At 35.9% G+C, this 23,126-nt stretch overlaps 1 protein-coding gene across 4 annotated transcripts; it reads left to right on the plus strand.

Annotated features, from left to right (window-relative positions):
* Positions 1 to 3,046: 3,046 nt before the first annotated feature.
* On the plus strand, positions 3,047 to 5,754 carry LOC112286446 (uncharacterized). 4 transcript variants are annotated; one of them, XM_090252875.1, is made up of 6 exons: positions 3,072 to 3,403; positions 3,728 to 3,896; positions 4,170 to 4,435; positions 4,747 to 4,856; positions 4,971 to 5,072; positions 5,185 to 5,754. In XM_090252875.1, exons 3-6 carry the CDS (start codon positions 4,180 to 4,182, stop codon positions 5,332 to 5,334), a joined length of 618 nt encoding a protein of 205 aa, XP_090109001.1. In that variant the 5' UTR covers positions 3,072 to 3,403; positions 3,728 to 3,896; positions 4,170 to 4,179; the 3' UTR covers positions 5,335 to 5,754. The 4 variants fall into 4 exon arrangements, with proteins under 4 accessions (XP_024384106.1, XP_090109001.1, XP_024384112.1 ...); XM_024528338.3 differs by having other exon boundaries at positions 3,047 to 3,403; positions 3,728 to 4,435; XM_024528344.3 differs by lacking the exon at positions 3,728 to 3,896 and having other exon boundaries at positions 3,084 to 3,403.
* The last annotated feature ends 17,372 nt before the right edge of the window (positions 5,755 to 23,126 follow it).

Raw genomic sequence — 23,126 nt, forward strand, 5'->3', positions numbered from 1 at the left:
AAAAGGTAAAAGGTTGAAAAGTATTAGTAGGAGGGGGAAAAGTAAAAGGGGGACTCAGGAGGCATGAGAGAGAGCTAGGTTGAGACTCGTCCATCATCGCCTTCATTCCCATCTTGGCCAAGAGACTTTTTTGCTATCTTGCTTCTTGCCTCCTTATTTATTTATTTATTTATTTATTTATTAATTCTTCTTCTTCTTCTTCTTCTTCTCTTTATGTTTTTTTTCTGTTTTTCCTACCTTTATATTTTCTCTTTTCTTTTCCTTCTACCTTTTAAATAATGAAATTAAAAAAATAAAAAATAAAAATTCAAGAGCAAGAAATGCATGAAACTTGGGTTTCTAGTCTTAGAAGACCTTGCACTTATGAACTGCACACTAAAGTTGTGGGTGCTGACCAGGTGAAAAAAGAAATAAAAAGGAAGGGGGATAAAACGAAAAAGCAATCATTTGGCATTTATTTCAAACTTCAACACACATTAATATATATGTATTATAATGAATTTTCTAAAATTATGTGCTTGACATGAAAGGTAAAATCAGAAAATATGCGAAATAAATACAGAAATATAAATTAATAGTTGTTGTAATTTCTATTATTACTTTGTTATTTTTAATGTTTATAGACATCAATAGAAAACGTCAGAACCAAGAGGTTGTTAAAGAATCTTATTTTTGTTATCAGTACCTTATATAAAAAATAAACTATGTTTGTGGAAGATTGGTACTGGTTTTATATTATGCAAATTTGATTGAAATTTAATGGAATTTTGGACAATAGGATGATAAAGACGACAACATGTAAGGTATCTCATGGTTGTGCTGTGAGAATCACAATCAATCTACATTGCCAATTATTTATTTTTCTATAATATGATTATATTGGTAATGAAAAAGTTATAAAATTATTTTGGGCTAATTATTCTTATTTGCTAAAAGATTATTTTTATAAAATAAAACTTGATAACTATATTATGAATCGGTTTTTGTTTTTGTTTTTGTAATCTAATTGTTATAGATATCAATCTAGGCATGATTTTGAAAAGACAACCATGTATTAACAAGGAGGAATAGAAAATAAAAAAGATAAAAATTTAAGATAGAAATAAGTTAAAATATTTGTTATTAAGTACAAAAAAACCAAATAAACTTAAATAAATATTTAGATATAAAAAATATATTGATAAGATTAAAGATGATTTTAATCAACATGTTTTTTACTATCTTCATTATTGTAAATTGATAAGATTAAAGATGATTTTAATGAAGATACTATTTACTCAACATGTTTCTATCTATTTCTACTAACATCTATCAATTGAGACAATATAAATATTTATTACCCTAATACATCTTTATTTATTTATTTTGATTTACTAATGCAACTATAATTATAGCTAGTGATATTTAACAAAAATTAATAAATTTCACAATTGATCTTTTTCCATCTAAGATATTTTATTATTTTGATAAATTTAACATCTATTGTAACAAAAAAGAGTTGTACATTTTAAATTTGATATTACAGCAACCAAAATTATCATCCATTAACAATTAATAATTAATTTAAATCATTTTCATAATAAAAAAAATTTTCCATCAGAATCCAATTCTAATAAATATTATAGAAATAAAATTTATTTGTATTTCTATCTTTTTATATAAATACACCACAATTCATTTTTTTGACATTTGTTTTAATACATCATACATATTTTCTTTGAATTTGACCAATATTTGAATATGACCAATTCTCTACACCAATAGATAATATACACTAAAAAAGAAAAAGGAAGTGATATGAATATTTTTTCTTAATAAATGAGAACATATAATATCCTCTGTTAGTATAATGTACTTTCCTGATCTTAAAAAGATGGTCTTATACGAAAATTATTTTACTTAAGCAAAAAACTTACACACATGGAATAATTTATATGAAATTTTAAAAGAAGATGTGTCTGTATTTTTTAATATACATAAATAGAATCGAATTCAAATAAAAATACCCAGTAGATTTTATTTTTATTTTAACATATTTTATAAATTTTTTTGCTCATGTGTATGTTTCTCTTTTCTTTTCATTTCTTTTCCAATTATATGAGTACAAACCATGCTTTCTGCAACCAATATAAATGCCTACGACAAATCCCACAACATACTCTACCAACACAACAGTACGCATCAAATCATGTAAATGGAAAGGAGGAAACAACAAATATCGGGAAAAAGCACCAGAATGAACAAGAAACCATTTGATAAGGAGGAATATTAACTATACCCACATCAAGTATATGTCGATGAAGATTTTCAGAGAGTGCTCCAATGTTAACTCGAAATTCAAAAATAGAAAAAATCAAGTCTTGGGATGAATTTCCAACTCACTTCTAATCAACCAAAATCCTCCAAAAAAAAAAAAAAAAAAAAAAAAAAAAACCACCAAAATCCTCCAAAAAAACCAAAAACCGATCTATCAAGCATCCACAGACAAACTTGGGGGAATGGCCGCCAGGTGCCGCTAACGGACGCTACCTACTGCGTGCTACCGCGACATGACATGTCGAACGTGCACTGCATCGCACGATGATGCGGGATTCACAGTAAGTATCGCCGCTCAGATTCCTCCAGGCCTTCCTTCACCGCATTGTGAATTTTTACCTTCCGAATCGGAGCCTTCTAAGTCTACAAGTCAACTGCGCAGTTACTGTCCCGGTTATCGATCCATCGTTGCAGAGCTCGCGGCGGAGGCTAGTGGCCGTCAATCTTCTCGACAGGTCCGATCGCGCGTCGTTCAGTTCAGAAATCAGAGTCGGGGTACTGATTCTGGGGCTACACGGCTGCGCTGGGGCCACAGGATCTGTTTCTGATGGCGATGGGCAGGGATCTGCACGGTGGCAGGGATGGTGTCAGAAAGGGGTGTGATCGGCTCGGGTTGTGTGTCCGGATGCCCCGGCATCATTTCTCGGCATGTGAAGTCAATCCAGCGGTTGGATGTTGGCTTATGGTTACCACTGACGCGGTTGCGTAGTTGTTAACTGCTGTACATCGAGCTTGCTGCAGTCGTCGGAGGGAGATAATCGGATCTGGAGCACGCTGTAACTCTTGTTCCGTGGGTTCTTTTTTGGAAGGAGATCCTGATCGTCTACGATCTCGAGTGCAATTTCCTTCATCGGTGGTGTCTGCAGGGAGTGTCTGCAGGGTGTGTCGGTGTTGAGCGTAGTACCTAGTAGTTGACGTGGATCGGACGATTCGATTGGGTGTTTCCTGTTGTTTGCCAAGATGGTTGAAGCTTGATGAAGCATGAGAGAGCTCGTCGAAGGTTTGTGTGTTCGATCGTCGATGAAGTGCCGGGGACAGTGAAGAGGTTTACGAGTGGTATGAAGTGTGTCGGGTTGTTTCCGATAAGGTGAGGTTTAGTGAAGCGATTGTGTGTGCTATTTAAGGTTGAGAGAATGTTTGCGACTATGCACTGGCAGCAGGTTTTGGGTAGAATTGAGCTGCATTTCGGATTGAAGAAGCAGGGGTACGAATCAGGGGTACGAATAACGGGTGTTTGCGCGGAGTATTAAATGCTGTGCTGTGCGTGCTTGACCAGAGTAACGATTGGTTGTTGCTACCAGTTGCATCAATGGTGTTAGAATATATGTGTGAGAGCTTGTGTCATGATTAGGAGGAATAGCAGACAAACAACTTTACTTCATACATGAAGCTTCTCCTAATTTTGGGGCAGACTTGAGTGAACGGGTGGAGAAGGCGGTTCTTATCCTCAAGGGAAGTGAACCTTGTCTTGGCAAGGGAGCAATTTTCAGTTAGCGTGGACGTGAACTTCATAGCACGTATTTCGTGCATTCAAAGCAGAGAGCCTTTCTTTCTGTTGAGGGAAGATAGAGGACATCCGGGTGGTTTCTGAACCGGAATTTTCAGGGATCTTGAATGTGATTACACTGCAGTCTTTCCATTGAATTACATTGACTTGAGAAAAGCTGTCTCGCGATCTTCTGCTGTTGCCTGCGGTTGCATCGTCAAGAGTTGATTTGCAAAGCCACGGAATCGTATGCTTCCAAGTTCGGAATTTTTGAGTCGGCTTTTTCTGGAGACCTTTTGGGTCCATAACCGTCGGCTACATTGTTTGCTAGGCACTTAGAAGCTTATAGGTTACGTAGGTGGTGCAGGTAGAGGAGGATGGGTAATTGCCATGCGGTTGACCCCGTGTGCGCGACTGTGGAACATCCAAGCGGCAAAGTGGACAAAATTTATTTCTCGTCCTCAGCTCGGCAATTGATGCTACGTTATCCGGGGCATTATGTGGCGCTTTTACCGCCTCCACCGACGTCTCCTGCCGACGGTTCGACACCACATATGAAACGGAAGCTGAAGCTGCTTCCGCCCGATAGCATGTTGAATATTGGCTCCTGCTATAGACTGGTGTCGTTTGAAGGTTGGTTCTCAAACCCTTATCATGAAAAAGAGTAAAAGCACATTCATGTGGCATTAGCGCAGGAAAGTTCTAAAGCAAACGCCGTATAAAATTTGCCGTATTTCACCCTAATTATGAAAGGAAATCGACTTGAGAAGCTTATGGGGCTTTAGTTCTAATCCGAGAAAAGTTCTTGTAACAATTTTCTTAATTTTCCCTAGCTTTCTTTTATCAGGATCCCACTTCTTGGGAATTCTTCGTACAAGAGCCATTTTTTAATCGATCTAAGCTCATTCAAACTATGTTTATATTGATCTCACTTTGTATTGTAGACCTTCTTTCAGAAATGTCCGAAACCGGCGCCTTGGCGCATCAAACAAGCAGGAAGAGAAGTCCCCACTCAAGCACCACTGTCCGTAAACATCGACGTTCTCTCTGTGACGTAAGCTACTACACGAAAACTCAGGCTTGATTTTTGTATGTACGCAAATGCCTCCTAGCTACCAAACATTCATGCAATTCCTAACTAGAAAAAAAGACCCTCTCTTCATTGCAGCCTGTGCAAACTTTGATGGAGCAGTCGGATGTCAGCAGGTCTCCTACAAATCACATCAATAAGTTGCGAGGGATTTTATCGATGACATTTGCTTCTCAAAAGGTGCATCTTTGATAGAAAATGATTCACTGGGTGGATAGTTTTCAAGTTTTACGCTCCGTATAAGATTCGAATGATTAATGTGATTAACGAGGCGGGTGTTTCATTCTTTCAGGAAAACGGTGCCGCAGGCTTGATACTACCAGCCGCCCCAGATTCACCAACTTACTCGTTCACACAGTCGCCACCACAGCCCCTGCACTCAGTCCACCGAGGGGGAGCATGGCGGCCCAGCCTTCAAAGTATTGCTGAACGAGGTCGATGAGGGCCAGATCAGTGTGCTCTTTCGTACAAAGTTCTCCATCCCACGCATTCACGATGTTCTCGTGCATTGAGAACCTTGAACAACGTCACATTGCTCGTCGATTATGTGAGACGAGTGACCACCATCTCCCAGGGATTATCTGGGGGCAGTACATGATAGTTCCATGGGCATCTTCTGGCCGCGGAGATGGTTTTGTAAAAACAAACTGCTAACTGTGATTGTTTAACTCTACACTTCATTTTGTGTTGTTATTGGATCTTCGAAGCTTGCGACAACATGGGTTTTAAGAATTAGAAAACTAGAATCAGGTGGTGGAAGACTCATTTACTGGGTACTTATTATTTTTCAGCATTAATTTCCTCTTTCTGAACACTGAATCATAAATTTGTGAGCTTATTCTGCTCAAAGAGGCCTCTCACATTTCGCAGGGTTGACATCCGCTCCTGTAATATTTGTTGTTTATCCCCATTCTACTTAGTGAACTCCTTAAATCAACTCGTGTCTGCCTGAGTCTACATTTCAGTCACAAAACGTGCACTATTCATTGAATGACTGCATCTTGGTGGCATATGTGACACAACTAAATGACAGTACTCGCTTTACGAGTTGCTTAACATGCCCAAGCGAGGACCATATAGAGAAAACAGGGAAATAGTGACATGATACTACACCAGACTCAAGGAGTTATGGTGACAAACTGTGCAGCTCACACCAGAGAAAATAAAAGTAATTGCTACACGAGTATGCTTCAGTCCATTCTATCACCCATGTAATCATGAAAATAACTCTCTGAAATATCCTGGCCGCTAATTTTTACAAAGAGAATCTATCTACCGCACTTCGGGGACGTTTCTATTGCCTTCCAATTACAGTTTGTACTACTTGCTTCCCTTGAGGAGAGTCAAATGCGTTCATGGTGACACACAGTTTCTAGTGATTGAGCTAATCATTTGCGCATTATTTCAAAGATTCACCATGGAAGGATCCGGACAATAGGTACAACTCTGAAAATCTTCGCTGCAAGCCCAAAGTCTAGAGATGTCGGAACTTTACATGAGAGGTTATAGTGTGAGAGCCAGTCTCGTATTACGACCACAGTCGGAGCCAGCAGGGTAACAGTATGAGGTAAAATGAGTCCCTGATGTTCACGCATCCTCCACTCACTAACTCGTCCCCTGGACCTCCGACATGCAAATGGTAGTTCGATTCCAGCTCCCATGCAGCCGGCTTACCTTCTTGAGTTTGCTAGTTTTCCACGAACCTAAAGAAATCGAATTGCTTGTCATTGAGAGACAAGTGTCTGTCTGGCAAGTTTGTTATCTTTGCATTCTGCAAACTTGCAAGCATTACATTGAGCATAGTTTAACACTTGCAATTCCTCTAGTTCCTAATATGAAATGTTTGTTTCTAGAACTCTTCTCCCTTCAGAGGACCTTTTCTTTGCTTGCATGGATGCTATGAAACACCTCAAATTGCCAGAAATGAAATTGGAATCAGGAAGTTTTTGGGTAACTGAAAAGATAGGCCTTTGATGGGTTAGAGATTTATTTCGTTAAGAATTACCATGTTGTACTCATTGCATCCTGTTATTTCTCACTCTCAATAGTGGTGTTGCTGCAATGGGGTCTAATTCAGATTCAGTAATTCATATTCTTGGCTGCTCGCTTTCCACTTTTTCCGAGACTATTGTGATTTCTTCAAATTCTCATTTCAGTGGTTTTCCTTGTTATGCTGACAACAGCGTCAGAGAATCAATTGCTTTAACGGCACATAATACGTGTAGGATTAGGTTATTCTATGTCTCCACTTCAACAAGAGAAAATGAGACAAAATTGTAATTAGATTTAATTTCAACCATGTACTAAGAAAGATATTGAAATCAAAGAAGATAAAAAAATTAGAATAATTATTATTTACTTAAATTTTAAATAGTGTATTAGATGAGATGGTATCTCCCACCTAACCAATTCAATTGATTTAGCATAATGCTCGATTGGTTGGAAAGTGGTTCTAAGTTTAGATCCAAGAAGTATTGAAGGCACAAAGGCATTAGATCCAATTTTTCAAAAACTCTTCAATATAATTGATTCTTTTGGTTTTTATAGTATGATTGCTAGTTTAATAGTTTATATCTCTCAAAGAATATAGTGTACTAGATTTTTTTTAAATTAGAGTGGTATAGAGCAAAATAAGATGATTGATGGGATTAAAATATAAGATAGTAGTAACAACATCATTGCTTGTAAATTTGAGGCATGATCAAACATTTGTAATATAAAACATCCAATAAGTAGAGAAGGCTTAAATGCATTGTAGTACCACTTTTATAGTAGAACACAAAAATACTAAACAAAGAGAGGCCAATTAGGAGAATAATACTCTAAATTTATAAAAAATATTGATTGGAGTTTGATCCTCAAGAATTCAATACATTTAGAAATAAGAATATTGAAGGTGCATAATAAAAGATTCAAAAACTTTGGCTGCTATGTAAGTTCTAAACCAAGTGATAAAAATGCAATAAGTATAGGAGTATTGCATCAACATTATAAGATTGGTAGAAACCTTGCTTCAACAAAATAATATTACACTAAAAAATAATGATCTTTGAAACCACAAGGATTCAAATTCAAACTATAAATACTCTTAGTGTAGTATTTGAATTATTCTCCAAGGGAAGAAAATTTGATTAGAATATCTTCGAGCTCTTTCAAAAGCAAATATAAGATAGAAGATAGATATTAGAAGGGATAATACAAAAATACAACTCTTTCAGCCTCACATACAAACTAATTGAGAACAAAGATGTTGCCATATTTGTGAAAAGAGTCTCTAAATTTGTTTCAATTTCTTATAGATTATTATATTGATTCTATAGCATCCTTAAAATCAATTCTAAAGAATACATTATTCAATCTTTAATATATGAAGGAAATAAAATGCACACAATTTTCTACATTGGAAACACCTAAACTACTTAGCTTCATTGTCCTATACAAGCTTCAACTCAAATATCAACAAAAATTGGAACAACTTGGAGACTTCCTGGTTTTGGAACTAATTAAGAATCATAGCCTATGAATTAAATGCCTAACTACCTGAGCCAAGACAAGACTCTATTATTCATTCAAATGCGTAACCATGCTTGAAAACCACTATATTAAATTCCAATATAATTGTATAGATGGCATAAAACAAATCTTAATTATATATAGTTTTAAGATTAATAATAATAATAAAAAAAAATCTTTTAACTATGAATACCATAGTACAAATTTGATTCTATAACATTCTACAAAAAATTCAAAATGATTTTATAGGTATAAATCTTGAGACTTTAATACGTATTTAAAACCAAAGAATTTCTACAATACATCCTCTTCCAAAATTTTGATATTTTAATAATAGATAATAGTGAGTACTGTTGCTCAAAAATCTTTGGACCTTAAATGTGGATCTTCACAAAAAACATAGTTATATTATCCAAGTCTATAAAAATATGAAGATTAGACACAAAAGAGGATTTTAAACATGAACATATCCTTTTCTTTAATGGATTCACAATACAACTCAACTAATGTTGGCCATACAAATATAATACAATGGAGTGCTTCAACATCCCAAGACCTGCTAAAGAATATATAATTCATAAATAAAGTGAATAGAATATTCAAATAAAGACAATCATAGATTCCATCTTCATTAGTAGCAACTTGAGATCTAACTTTTATGGCATGCTATCCACTCTTGGCTCACACAAACAACAAAAAAGATACATTCTTTAATGAGATCAACAGTCATAAGATTTGCTTAGCAATCCATAAAGTAAAATTCTTGGAATGTAGTCCTGACCTCCTTCCATAAAAAAACCATAGAATACAATATATCACACATTTACACCTTATTCTAAAAAATACTCAATTAGTATGTGCATATTTAAAGAAATAAATTCTTACGAGTTGTGGTACCAATCATTATCAACAAAAACAAAGATGGTTCATATGCAATACTATTATCCATTTATAAATTAGCTCTTTAATCTTCTTCTGCTTGTCAAATCACCTAAACAAGACAACTTAGATCTATGAAAATACAAACAACCACCTGGTGAATAAAACAATGCTATAATTCCAAATCAAAATTATTTTAAAAAACAAATACAAGAGTCTATTATGTAAGTAGGATGCTACATGCTAGATATACAAATGGCTCCAACCTTTAAAAAAGTCATTCTTCTATATACTTGTAGTTGTCATTAACTACAATGACATAATATTCTCTCTCAAAACATATCATAGTTACATTTGACACACTATTCTAGACTATATCCAAAGACAAATTCTCCCATTATTACTCCTTAAAGATAAGGCATGGAAAATTAATAACAAAAAAAGACAATTCTTCTTCGACACCAATTTCTTTAGGAATCTACCAATAGATTTTATAACTCTAACTATTATCTCAAAGACTAATATACAACCAATCAATCAAAACCAAATCACAAAAGAAGAGATTACTCCTTCTTCCAAAACAAACTTAGGAGTATAAAAAAACCTTTTACTTTTACTTCCTTGAATGTTCAGTATTTGAGCCATAAAAAGGTTGGTATTAGAAAACAATGCAAGATCAAAGAATTCTTTGCAAGAACAATATTTATGTCTAATATGTTATTCCTACAAGTATATGAAAATTTTCTTATAAAGTATTGGAATAAGACTCACCAAATAGACTTCCTGTAAGACACTACATTTTGGAGCAAAACATACTACTTGGTGGCCCATAATTTTATTATAAGGAAGGTTGGCATACTACTCTCTAAGAAATTAGTAGCACAAGTATGCAAACATGGTATAATAGAATCCAAAAGAGTCCAATACTAATTTTTTTAAATTTTAAGGGCTTTCAAAATTGGTGTTATTAACATATACAAATATAACAATATGGGCAACAAAATCTAACTTTGAAAACATTTCAAAAAGTAATTCCTTCATAATTTATATTATATCCTTATCGATGACTTCAACTATATAACAAAAATAGCAAATAAACAAAGAGACAATGCCAATATTGATAAAAGACAAAATAAAACAACCATACAAAACAACCTTATACCTTAAACGATTCAATTGTTTCTACAATAGCCTCTTTAAAAAGACATGCCAAAAGTATTCTACATGGAATAATAGACAATAAGCACCAAACATGATCTGCTCTTGTAACAATAGAATCTATCTGCCAAATGAAGTCCAACAACAATGTCACAAGAATTTGACATTCAACACTGTCATAGGAATTTGAGACTTGTAAGTCATCAAATTGACCTAACTGTAGATTTAGAATAAAATTTTGCAATTCTAGTGCCAAATTTACAAGTATTAGATGAAGCTAGTATAACAAACTTTAGATATATATATATATTTTTTTCATGTAGCAGCAAAAATGCAAGTTCATGTAGAAAATTTAGTATACAATGTCTACTTCAAGAGCATTCTTGTGGGCATCATATTAGCATCATCTTGGAATTTTTTTGGCATCTACAAGAATCTGGAGGTAGGATCAAATATCGTACATGGACCGTATGCCGTACATGGATTTAGATTCATACGTGGGAGGGATATCGGTTGACGACACTCGGATCTCGGGCGCCGCTGCTGTGAGGGGTCTGGACCCCGAAGTCCATTTATTTATTTATTTATTTATTTGTGTTGTGTTCTGTTTTTCGGGCTCCAAAATTTACGGTCAGTTGCGGCCAGAGGTTTTTTCCTCTTGCCTTGTGTGGTCTGCGGCGGAGGCAACATCGGTCAAGGTTATTCTTCAGCGGAGTTTTTGCAAGCTGCCAGTGTTGCGATTTGGATTTTGTTGTTGACAGCTCGGTGAGCTTAGGGGAATCGTGGTGTTCCTCTAATATTTTTGTGGTTGTTCCTCTACCATTGTTGCGACAAGGGTGCGGCGGTCGGATTCCTGCAATTGAAGTCGTGCGGCTACTGGCTCTGATCTGGTTTTGTTATTTTATTCCCTCGCGCCTAGCCTCTCCTGCGTTTATCTTGGTTGAGGAAATCTTCTACGGCATAGTGATTCTTAAAACAATTTCCTCTCGTTTTGGTTCTGGTGATGACGGTGTCGTCGGAGCGACAGTCTGCTCTTGTTGCGGTGTTTTATCCTTGGTGGTGAATTCAAGTTGCGATGGTGGTTGCTGTTGTGATCTGGCGGTGGCGCTGGTTCTTTCCTTCGAGCGATGGTGTACGATCCTGTTGGTGTGTGCTTGGGCGTGGAGATCCCTTGGTTCCAACCACGTGCAACCTAAGCTGTACGGCGCTTGTACTAGATCTCCAGATCCTACAGGGTTGCTTATTCTCTTCCTCGACACTCGCTGCACCGGTGGTTCACATTGTGCGGTCTAAGACCTACTTAACTAGCAGATTTCCTCATTTGACAACCCTGGGTGCTGCTCATTGCTCTCTAGATTGCGGTGGTGATCGATAGCGGTATGGTCTGCACCGAAAGGAGCTCGTGGTTCTGCAAGGTGGTGCAGTAGTCATCGACAAGTCCAAAACTGGTTGTTTCTCCCTCTTGTTCGGTATTGGCGGTGGAACTAGTTGTTGTGCGGCTTGCAACCTCACGTGATATTCAACCCATTGATGCAAGTGGACTTGCGCTCGCTGTGGACTATCTTCTAGTTATATACGTGTTGATATCACCGAGGCTGTGCCATGTTGGTATTCACAGCGTACGCAGCGTAGGCAGCGCTAAATACTTCCCCTCAATTCCTTCTCGGCTGGTTAAAGTAGTTGTCAGCTTGAGTGCTACGGTGGTAACAATTGCGCGTCTTCGAGTGCTGTCGACGGTGTTTGAGCTGCCACAAGTTGAAGATTCAACGTTGCAATTCGAAGTTGTCTACCTTCGGACGAGAGGCGAGCTGGATTGGCATTCTTCATAGAAATCATCGTTTTGCAAGCAATCCCAAGTGGCGACTGGCGATCATCTACGGCGATTCTGAATTTTGGACAGTTACAATTAGAACTGCAATAGAGCATCGACTGCAAATTTCGTTCGACTGCGGTGGCAGATTGAGTGTTGTTCGGTCTGACTCTACTTCGACATAATTTTGTTTGAAATACGATCCTCTTCAACCGTATTTCACTTGGTTGGAGTACTGCCCACTCCCACATTCTTGAGCTCGATCCTGACCTGTTCAGTGTGATGCATTAGGAGTTAAATCAAGTTACCAAAATTCCTCGATTGGTAGTTGTAGCACTTAGATCTGCATAGTTGAACCGCAAGTTGCGCAGTAGGAAGGAAAAGTGATAGATGACTTGCACGCTCTATATTGAGATGACTTACATTTTTTTTTATTCTTTTTGTGTAGACCACCACTTGTCAGTGAACTAAGTTATTATTGGAAACATTGGTTTGGAATTAAACATTGGCCTCTGATGAGCTTAGGTCGGATAAACTATTTTGGATGAATTAAGGTAGATGACTTTAAGTTGATAGTGGATGAGAAATAATTTTGGATAAAAACTCATTTGCAGATGAAAAATCATTCTTGAATGAAAACTCATCTATATTAGATAAACTTTAATTACTAAAAAATAAAATAAAATAAAAAATGAATAAAAATAAAATCATATAAAATTCCCTTCAATATATGTGATTTTGAGTTGATTTATTTTGTTGATGGAGGTGTGAGTAGTTAATTGAGCTAGTTTAGAGTACTTAATTAGTTCTTGTAGTAAGAATTTGGAATGGTAGTTTCATATAAGAGAACCATAAGTTAATTAATAGTTGTGGAGTGGAATAAATCACCAATTAGAAGGGTTTATTTAATTCACAACTAGAGAGCTTTAGGACTTGGATATTAATTGTTAAATAATTATTAGATAATAATTGTCAAAAAGTAGAATTATTTGATGATTTAATTTTTTTGGATTAGGATAATCTACTAACTAGTGAAGGTTATTTTATTTCATAGTGCTTTATGTGACAAATTTCAAACCACAAACCTATTATTGTCAAAATCCATTTTGACAAAATTGCAATAGCAAAAATCCTTTGTTTCAACACACACATATTTCAAAAATTGGAAGACAAAGTATTGTTATTATAAGCATGGGCATAAGCTTTTGCCAATAATACAAACTACAATTTGAATAGTAAGATTGCTACATAATTAAAGAAATTATGTAAATCAATGATCAAAGTATAAAAAAATGGAAAAAAAAAAAAAAAAAAAAATAGAAAAACTTTAAAAAATAATACACTAAGATCTATAATGTCAAAATATCACTATAGGATGACTAAAATGATATTCAAGTATAAGAAAAACTAATTGATGCCTAAACAATTCAACAACAAATTTGACAAGTTAAAATAAAACTCAAATACAATTATTAGTTATCCAAATAGAGCCGAGTTAGAAAATTCTATACCAAAGAATTTTTTGAATATTATAATAGACAACAAAAACCAATCATACTTAAAGAAATCTTGAATAATGGACATATTTTCTTTATTCCACATAATATGTAATCTTATGTCAATAACTTCTATTCATCTTTATAATCTTTAGACCTAAAAATAGAAATAAATCACTCAATACAATATGAATGCTATCAAAGTGTACCACAAAGAATAACAAAGAAGCAAAATTGACAACTTACTTAACCGCCACAACTATTCGAGATTCAACAAGCTATCAAAGCAACTCCAATTGGCTATACTATTAGACCAAATGGAATATTAATCAACTTCTATGACAATCTACTTACTAAAACCTCAATAGATTTTTTAGAATTATACTAAGAAGACTTTACTTCTTAGTTAAGAATTGATTATAAGCAAAAAAAATTTATTATTATTCAAACCAAGGAATATCTCTTCTATTACTTTAGTTCCAAGCACAAAACTAAACTACTAAAAAGTAATAGAAATATGGTCTTCATAAATAAATAGATCTTAGACATGACATCACAATCTAGATATTAAGTAGCTTGACGAGGATAACATAATGTCATACCTTGACTTTCTTATTGACTTTTATGCTATACCAAAAGAACTATATAACAAAATCATTATAATGCTTACAAAGGCATCCATGACTTAGAGATTGTAATATATATTATTAGTAGGTTGAATCCTAATTGCTAATCAAATACTATTTGCTAATATTTGATTTATATGCTTATGTGTATATATTATTAATGCTACTTTTTAGGAAATTTGCGCTTTTGTCTGCAACTACTCTTGGGGAGCAAAGACAAGATATAATACACAAGAAAAAATGACTTGATCTACTATTATCTAATCCATTATATATGGTGAAGTAAAACTATTTAATCCCTCTATGCAAACAATAATACTCTTCTCAAACCTTCTAGTTTTTGGTTTATAATTAAGACATGAGCCCAAGAAAACATTTGTTAGATACCACATTGTACAAATCAAAATGATCAGAAGCAAGAAATAGCAAGTATATCTAAATTGGCTCACAAGAGTGAGCCGGATGTCTAATTGTAACTCCTAATTGTGAAAAGTCATCTTTAATATATAGATATAAACTAGAAGTGGAATAAAATAGAACCAATTTGGATATTATAAAGAGATTATGTAACAATCACTCTTTGGTAACTTACTCATTAAGAACTAGTTGGAACTTGAACTCAATATTAATTAGGCATTTTAATATGATACTTGGAACAAAATTATTGTATATTAACTTAAAAAATTATGAAATTTCAAAAACTATGAATAGATACAAGGTGACCAACTATGGCACAAAATTAAATCCCAAAACATTTAAAGCTAATGCACCAAAGTGCTTAGTTGTATACTATGGATCTCAACTAGCATCTTCTCTCTAAAACTTGGTGAATGAATCATTTGGAAAACCAAAGGCTCCATCCATACAATCTATCACATCTTACAAAGATATTGAGGGGAATGTGTCACGGACATACATATAATTACCTATATGAATAGATAAAAGTATGTAAAAGTAGATAAAAGTAGGTTAATTGTGTAATATCTTCTAGAGAAGCTTCTTAGAAGCTTCATAGACGCTGCTTTGACTTTATAGGAGTCTATAGTTGACTTTTAGGTTAGAAACTTGGTCAACAAGTTAGCCATGTGCCACGCATGTTGGAAGCTTAAAGAACAAGCTAACTACGTGGTCCATCCATAGAAAACTTGCCTTGCAAGCAAAGGCATGTGGCCTAGAAAGTCAACATATACTGGAGGTCTTATAGAACATCGCCACGTGGCTTCTAGTTAGATAGTATATATAGAGGCAAGAGTGAAGCCTTCTTCACTCTTGTCAACTCCTTTCTTGCTTCTAGTCTAGTTTCAAGGGTCTCTAGTTTTCTTGTATTTTGGCAATAGCCATTCCAGTTTCTTTCTTAATATACATATTTCTATTTTGTCCTATTTCTTTTTGAGAAAAGTCTCACTTATTCTTTAGCTTTCATCGAGTTCTTGTCCTTGACAGATTGACAAGAGTACACGTACAATATCAGAGCTTTGTCTTTTCTTGATTGAGAGTGGATTACCCCTTTTTCTTGATAAGACATAAGCGCATTAGAAGTTGCGGATTACCCTCTTTTAAACTGATATTGTTCTTAGTATTTTCTTTGTTATCAATTCCTCTCTTCTATTTGTTTTGAGCGTTATTAGACATCTTCTCTTTTCTAAGTGCTACTATGGCAGAGCTTGTTGAAATGAAGAGTGCAATGGCACAGATGCAAGAACAATTGAGGGAGTTAATGCTTGCGATGCATCAATTCAATTTACCACCACAAGGAGCAACAAGAATGGTAGGAAGTGAAGATATAGAGATGATTGGGGCTGCTTCAACATCTGCACCAAACCATGTCCCTTCTCCCAAAATGGAACACCCTTCGAGTGTTAGAGAACCGAGAGTTGCCTTGCCCGAGAAGTTTGATGGTACCAGATCCAAGTTTCGAGGATTCATCAATCAGGTCCAACTAGTGATTGAACTTCAACCCCAGAGCTATCCAACTCCAGGGTCACAAGTAAGATTCATTGGTACACTTCTTTCAGGTTCAGCATTGTCATGGTTTTCATCTTTTCTTGAACGACGAGATCCAATATTGGATAATCTGGAGGCTTTTTTGGCGGAGTTTCGATCCATGTTTGGAAAACATGATGCAATTCGTGTTGCAACCAACAAGATCCGTATTTTGCGACAAGGCAATCGATCAGTAACATTATATGCTTCGCAATTTCGACAACTTGCAACTGATATCAAGTGGGATGATGCCGCACTTGTGAGTCAATTTCTCTACGGATTACAATATGAGGTAAAGAAATTGATGCTTAATTTACCTGATCCTCAAACATTGAGTCAAGCAATTGACTTTGCTGTGAAGTACGACAATCGAATTTTTGAATTTCGATCCGAGAGTCGCATAAGTAGGCCTCAACGTTACTACAATTCAATGGCAACACCGACGTCTCCTCAACACATACCTTCAGAAGTAGAGGATATGCAAATTGATGCGGTACGTTTCAAACCTCTTACTGAGCAAGAAAAGTCTCGTCGTCGACAAGAAGGATTGTGCTTATATTGTGGAGAACCTAAGCACACTGCTCAACATTGTCCAAAGAAGCGACGTAACTACAAAATGAGGAGTACGGCTGTCAAAGAAGACAGTATGTCGGAAAACGAGTACGTCCAGCTACAATAGGGACCGTGCGGCTGGAATCTTGTACAACTTCTAATAAAGGTCCTATCCTCTCCTCAGAACCATCTCCTTGTTTTATAATAGATGTGCGTTTAGGACCTAATAATTACAAAGCCTCTGCCTTGGTAGATTCAGGAGCCTCATCTTGTTTTTTAGATGAAGAATTTGCTAGATGTCATAGAATATCATTAATACAAAAAACTAAACCTGTACACGTAGAAGTCATAGATGGTCGTTCGTTGTCTTCTGGAGATGTAACTCACGAAACACTTCCTGTAGATGTAGTAATAAATGGTCATAGTAGTTGCGTAATTTTTAATATAATTAGATCTCCCTCTAATCCAGTAATTTTAGGCTTATCATGGTTAGAAAAGTATAATCCTCGAATAGATTGGATTTCTCGTAAACTTGATTTTCCTCAGAGCATTAGTAACAGTTCTATTAACCAAGTAAAAAACCATGACACTAGTATAGTAAAACTCGCACCTATAGGTACAAAAGCATTTATACACACAGCAAAAGAAGGATCAACTTTTGCTATTTATGCTGCACCTATTTCTGAAAGCGTAAAGACTTCAAGTGGCATTCCAAGTCAATATCAGGATTATCAAGACGTTTTTGAGAAAAAGAATGCAGATATTCTTCCTGAGCATCGCCCATACGATTGTTCAATCGATCTCAAGGAAGGAACTCAGCCACCATTTGGACCAATTTACAGTTTATCGCAAGATGAGTTGGCTGAACTCAAGACATATATTGACGAGAATTTAGCGAAGAATTTCATACGCCATTCAAAATCTCCAGCAGGAGCTCCAATTTTATTCGTAAAGAAAAAAGATGGATCTTTACGAATGTGTGTTGACTATCGAGGACTCAACAAGATCACAATCAAGAACAGGTATCCATTACCTTTGATATCAGGACTCCTTGACCAGTTAAATCAAGCTAAGATCTATACAAAAATAGATCTAAGATGAGCATATAATCTAGTACGGATCAAAGAAGGAGATGAATGGAAGACTGCGTTTCGAACCAGGTACGGGCATTTTGAATATAATGTCATGCCTTTTGGACTCACGAATGCACCAGCTGCTTTTCAACATCTCATGAATGATGTATTTCGTGAATTCTTAGACAATTTTGTCGTCTGCTACCTAGACGATATCCTGATTTATTCTAAGAATGTTGAAGAACATGAAATACATGTTCGTCAAGTATTACAAAAACTTAGAGATGCAGGATTGTACGCCAAGATGGAAAAGTGTGTATTTCACACTACTCAAGTTGACTTTTTAGGATACATCATTCCAAATGATGGTCTTATGATGGATTCTAAGAAAGTCCAAACAATCATGGATTGGAAGATTCCAAAGACTGTAAGAGATGTCCAATGTTTCTTGGGATTTGCCAATTACTATCGGATCTTCATCAAAGACTTCTCACGAGTTGCAGCTCCACTTACACGCTTGACTAGTAAAGATAAATTCCAATGGAATTAAGAAGCGGAAGCAGCATTTGAAGCCTTGAAGACATCGTTTGTCTCTGCACCAGTCTTATATCGTGTTGACTTTTCCAAGGCATTTTTTATAGAAACAGACGCATCGGATTTTGCCTTGGGTGCAGTTTTATCACAAATGGGAACAGATGACAAACTTCATCCGATAGCTTTTCATTCAAGAAAATTCTCAGCAGCCGAGATCAATTATGAGATCCACGATAAAGAACTTCTTGCAATCGTGGATTCTTTTCAAGAATGGCGTCATTATCTAGAAGGTGCTTCTAGTCCAGTCATTGTGTATACAGATCACAAGAACCTCGAGTATTTCATGTCAGCACGCGTTTTGAATCGTCGTCAAGCTCGTTGGAGTATGTCTTTGTCAAGATTTGACTTCATTATCACTTATCGGCCAGGAAAACAACAAGGTTTGTCCGATGCCCTGTCTAGACGTTCTTATTTTGCACCAAAAGAAGGAGATGCAGCTTTTGAGCAACAAAGAACGGTCCTCTTGAAACCGGAGCAATTTCATCTCCGAGCAGTGAAATCAACATTGACTGTTGATTCAACTTTTCTCAAGCAAATCCAGTCCAGTGTGTCCTCAGACCCTCTTGTTCATGATATCGAAAATAATTCTTCCAAGTCTCATGATCCTTCTAAGTTCGAGTTCAAGAATAATCTATTATATTTTGAAGGACGCCTATATGTTCCAGAAGGAAAAGCACGTTTGCGTGTTCTTCAAGCACGTCATGACTTTCCAGCAGCAGGGCACTTTGGATATAATAAGACTTTGGAACTCATATCAAGAGATTTTTGGTGGCCACAAATGTGGAAGTCAGTCAAAGACTTTGTACAATCATGTGATATTTGTTCAAGATCAAAAATTCCTCGACATCGACCTTACAGACTTCTTCAGCCATTACCTATACCAGAACAACCATGGTCTTCTGTTTCTATGGATTTCATCACAGATCTTCCAAACTCAAGATCTTATGATTCTATATTTGTGATAGTAGATCGTTTCACCAAGATGGCACATTTTATGCCATGTACAAAATCTATCACAGGTGAAGAAACAGCTAAGCTTTTCATTGATAATATCTATCGCTATCATGGATTACCTAAAGATATCATATCGGATAGGGGAACTCAATTTGTGTCGAGATTCTGGAGGACTCTTTTCAAGATTTTAAAAGTGGACATAAAGCTATCTTCAGCTTTCCATCCTCAAACTGATGGACAAACAGAGCGCGTAAACCAAGTCTTGGAACAGTATTTAAGGTGTACCATCAACTACCAACAAGATGATTGGACAAACCTTCTGCCATTGGCAGAGTTTGCTTATAATAATACGGTACATTCTTCCACGCAACAAACACCTTTCTTTGCCAATTATGGCTATCATCCACGACTTGATACTTTTGATTTTTCAAAAGTTGATAATCCTGCAGCAGAAGATATGGCAAATCGGTTGTCAGAGTTACATGCAATAATGAAGGCGCAGTTGAAGAAAGCTCAAGAACGACAAAAGATAAATGCAGATGTATATCGTAAAGAGCAACCACAAATCAACGTGGGTGATAAAGTATGGCTACTTCGTCGCAATATCAAGACCACTCGACCTTGTGACAAATTGGACTATCGTAGGCTTGGCCCCTTTTCTGTTTCTGAACAGATCAACCCAGTTGCATATCGGTTACATCTACCGGAGTCAATGAAGATCCATCCTGTATTCCACGTGTCTCTTCTTGAACCATATAAGACAGTGGATATACAAGGAAGAAGACAAATGCCACCGCCTCCTATAGAAGTAGATAATAATGAAGAATTTGAGGTGGAAGAGATATTAGACTCAAGGCGGCGCCGAAATAAGCTGGAATATCTTGTTCATTGGTGCGGATATGATATTAGTGAGCGCACATGGGAGCCATCCAGGAATCTAGCAAATGCATCAGCTAAAGTCAAAGTTTTTCATCAACGACATCCATCAAAACCAAGATGAAAACCTCTCTTATAAAAGAGACAAGATTGAGGCAAGATAACATTCAATTTCCTATCCTTGTTTGTAACTTCTTTGCATTTTGTGACGCTAATTAGATGGAGAGCCAACTACCAGCGGATTCAATTCAAGAACCTTCGTTTGCTGACTTACCGGATGAGACATTGCGATTGTCACAACCTTCAAGACGACGCAACCGAGATGAAGACCCTCAAGAACGACATGTTCTTCCTCGAATAGATGGTGAGATACAACGCGTTTGGTATCACGACCTTGGAAGAGATTCTCGATGTTTGGTGATATTATTGGAGATAGGAACGACTCCTGATGGTGTTTCAAATGTATTATTTGAAGGAAGTTATGAAGGCCTCAACAGTGATCAAATAACAGGGTGGTCTTCTCGCCCTGGAATGGGACACTATCGATGGCTAAGAGGACCCATCAACTATCTTCGAAGAGAACAAAGATCAGAGTATGTAGCAAATACAATTCGCCACATATTAGATTTTCTCAATATATAATCACCGCTCCTCGTGGAACTCGTCCCTAGAAGGGGGGGTAATGTCACGGACATACATATAATTACCTATATGAATAGATAAAAGTATGTAAAAGTAGATAAAAGTAGGTTAATTGTGTAATATCTTCTAGAGAAGCTTCTTAGAAGCTTCATAGACGCTGCTTTGACTTTATAGGAGTCTATAGTTGACTTTTAGGTTAGAAACTTGGTCAACAAGTTAGCCATGTGCCACGCATGTTGGAAGCTTAAAGAACAAGCTAACTACGTGGTCCATCCATAGAAAACTTGCCTTGCAAGCAAAGGCATGTGGCCTAGAAAGTCAACATATACTGGAGGTCTTATAGAACATCGCCACGTGGCTTCTAGTTAGATAGTATATATAGAGGCAAGAGTGAAGCCCTCTTCACTCTTGTCAACTCCTTTCTTGCTTCTAGTCTAGTTTCAAGGGTCTCTAATTTTCTTGTATTTTGGCAATAGCCATTCCAGTTTCTTTCTTAATATACATATTTCTATTTTGTCCTATTTCTTTTTGAGAAAAGTCTCATTTATTCTTTAGCTTTCATCGAGTTCTTGTCCTTGACAGAATGGCAAGTACATCAATACTACATCCTATAGACAAAAGAATTCATTCAAGTCCTAAACAAAGCCACTAGAATCCCACCAAGAAAATTTGAACAAGTAAAGATCATTCTCACCTTTTCTGTAAAGGACAAAATTATCTCTTACAACTCCCCATCCTTGCCAAAATCTTACTATAAAGTATGGTTCATTGGCTTGGTTCTAATCCTTCATCTCCCATAGATTTTCCTTGATTGAAAATAAAACAATGCAAGTAGTCTGAAGGATTGCAACTTCTATGCATACACAACAAAATTAGGCTATTGCATCAACTTAGTAAGACAACTTAGAAGAATGTATGCAATACAATATCTCAAATCAAGGAGCTATAACTTTCTAAAATGCCAATAATTCTTTTATAAAATTTGATATCCATGGATTCTTCAAAACATTACTGCTATATACTACCTAACTTTTGTGGGTAGACTCTTGATCAACAAATAACAATAATAAGTAAGATGAGAGAGATATTATTATGTTTGCAACAACTTAGATATAGAAACTACCAAGTATATATCAATGACTTACTCAAGTATACCATGGACATGCTTTAGCAAATTGAAGATCAAGGCCAACATCACAAACTTCTATACCATGTGAACACATGTTTTATACAACCTCTTCTACGAACCTTGTAATGTAAGACCATGTTCAAAAGTATTTTGAAACTCCAGCAAGAAATGCACCATAAATAAAACCACCACGTGAAAAATCTTGAAGACAATTATATTGTAGAACTTATGAGTACAAACATGTGGATACAAGCTCAATCACACAACATTCAACATAGGTACAGCCTTCTTCTACTCATAGAAAATCATAATCCATATTGGTATAGAATGCTGGAGCTCAATTTCAAGATCAATCAATCACACACCAAGATACAAGCCATAGTAAACATGTTTTGAAAAATATAGGCACAATAAGGTATTTTCTATCAAGATATACAATAAGCAAACATAACTTGATAGAAATTTCTTCCACCACCCATTTTCTTGCTACAACACCTTGCCACTATGCTCCCTTTCAAACCATATTAGTTTTTGGTTTAGTTGTGTGGATGGCTTCTAATATTCCATATTCTGAGAGCATTTTATTAGTGAGTTTGACAAATTCACAACATTATTTAGGTGAAACTTTGATGAACATTTGGCTACAACGGGCAACACACGTGTATTAGAAATCAATGAACGGGCAACACACGTGTATTAGAAATCAATGAACGGGCAACACACGTGTATTAGAAATCAATGAACGGGCAACACACGTGTAAGATCTAGACCTGAAAGCATTCAACTGTGTGATAAAACTTTGCTAAAAATACACGTTATGGAAGGCATTCAATTGTCTGGCACCTAAACAACAGCATCGACAAAAAATGAATATATAATACATAAAAAGCTATTGAGCCACCATTGAATTGTGCAATAAATATGATACTGATTGTTGCCGACGCTAGCA

The sequence above is a fragment of the Physcomitrium patens genome, chromosome 9 (genome assembly GCF_059467195.1).
Source record: "Physcomitrium patens ecotype Gransden chromosome 9, ASM5946719v1, whole genome shotgun sequence".
Lineage (NCBI taxonomy): Eukaryota > Viridiplantae > Streptophyta > Bryopsida > Funariales > Funariaceae > Physcomitrium > Physcomitrium patens.

Excerpts from the sequence above, each read along its gene's own strand:
- LOC112286446 (XM_024528338.3), top strand. The coding sequence starts at position 4,180 with ATGGGTAATTGCCATGCGGTTGACCCCGTGTGCGCGACTGTGGAACAT. Across the intron at positions 4,857-4,970 it reads ATCGACGTTCTCTCTGTGAC|CCTGTGCAAACTTTGATGGA; the intron begins GTAAGCTACTAC and ends TCTTCATTGCAG. Across the intron at positions 5,073-5,184 it reads TGACATTTGCTTCTCAAAAG|GAAAACGGTGCCGCAGGCTT; the intron begins GTGCATCTTTGA and ends TCATTCTTTCAG.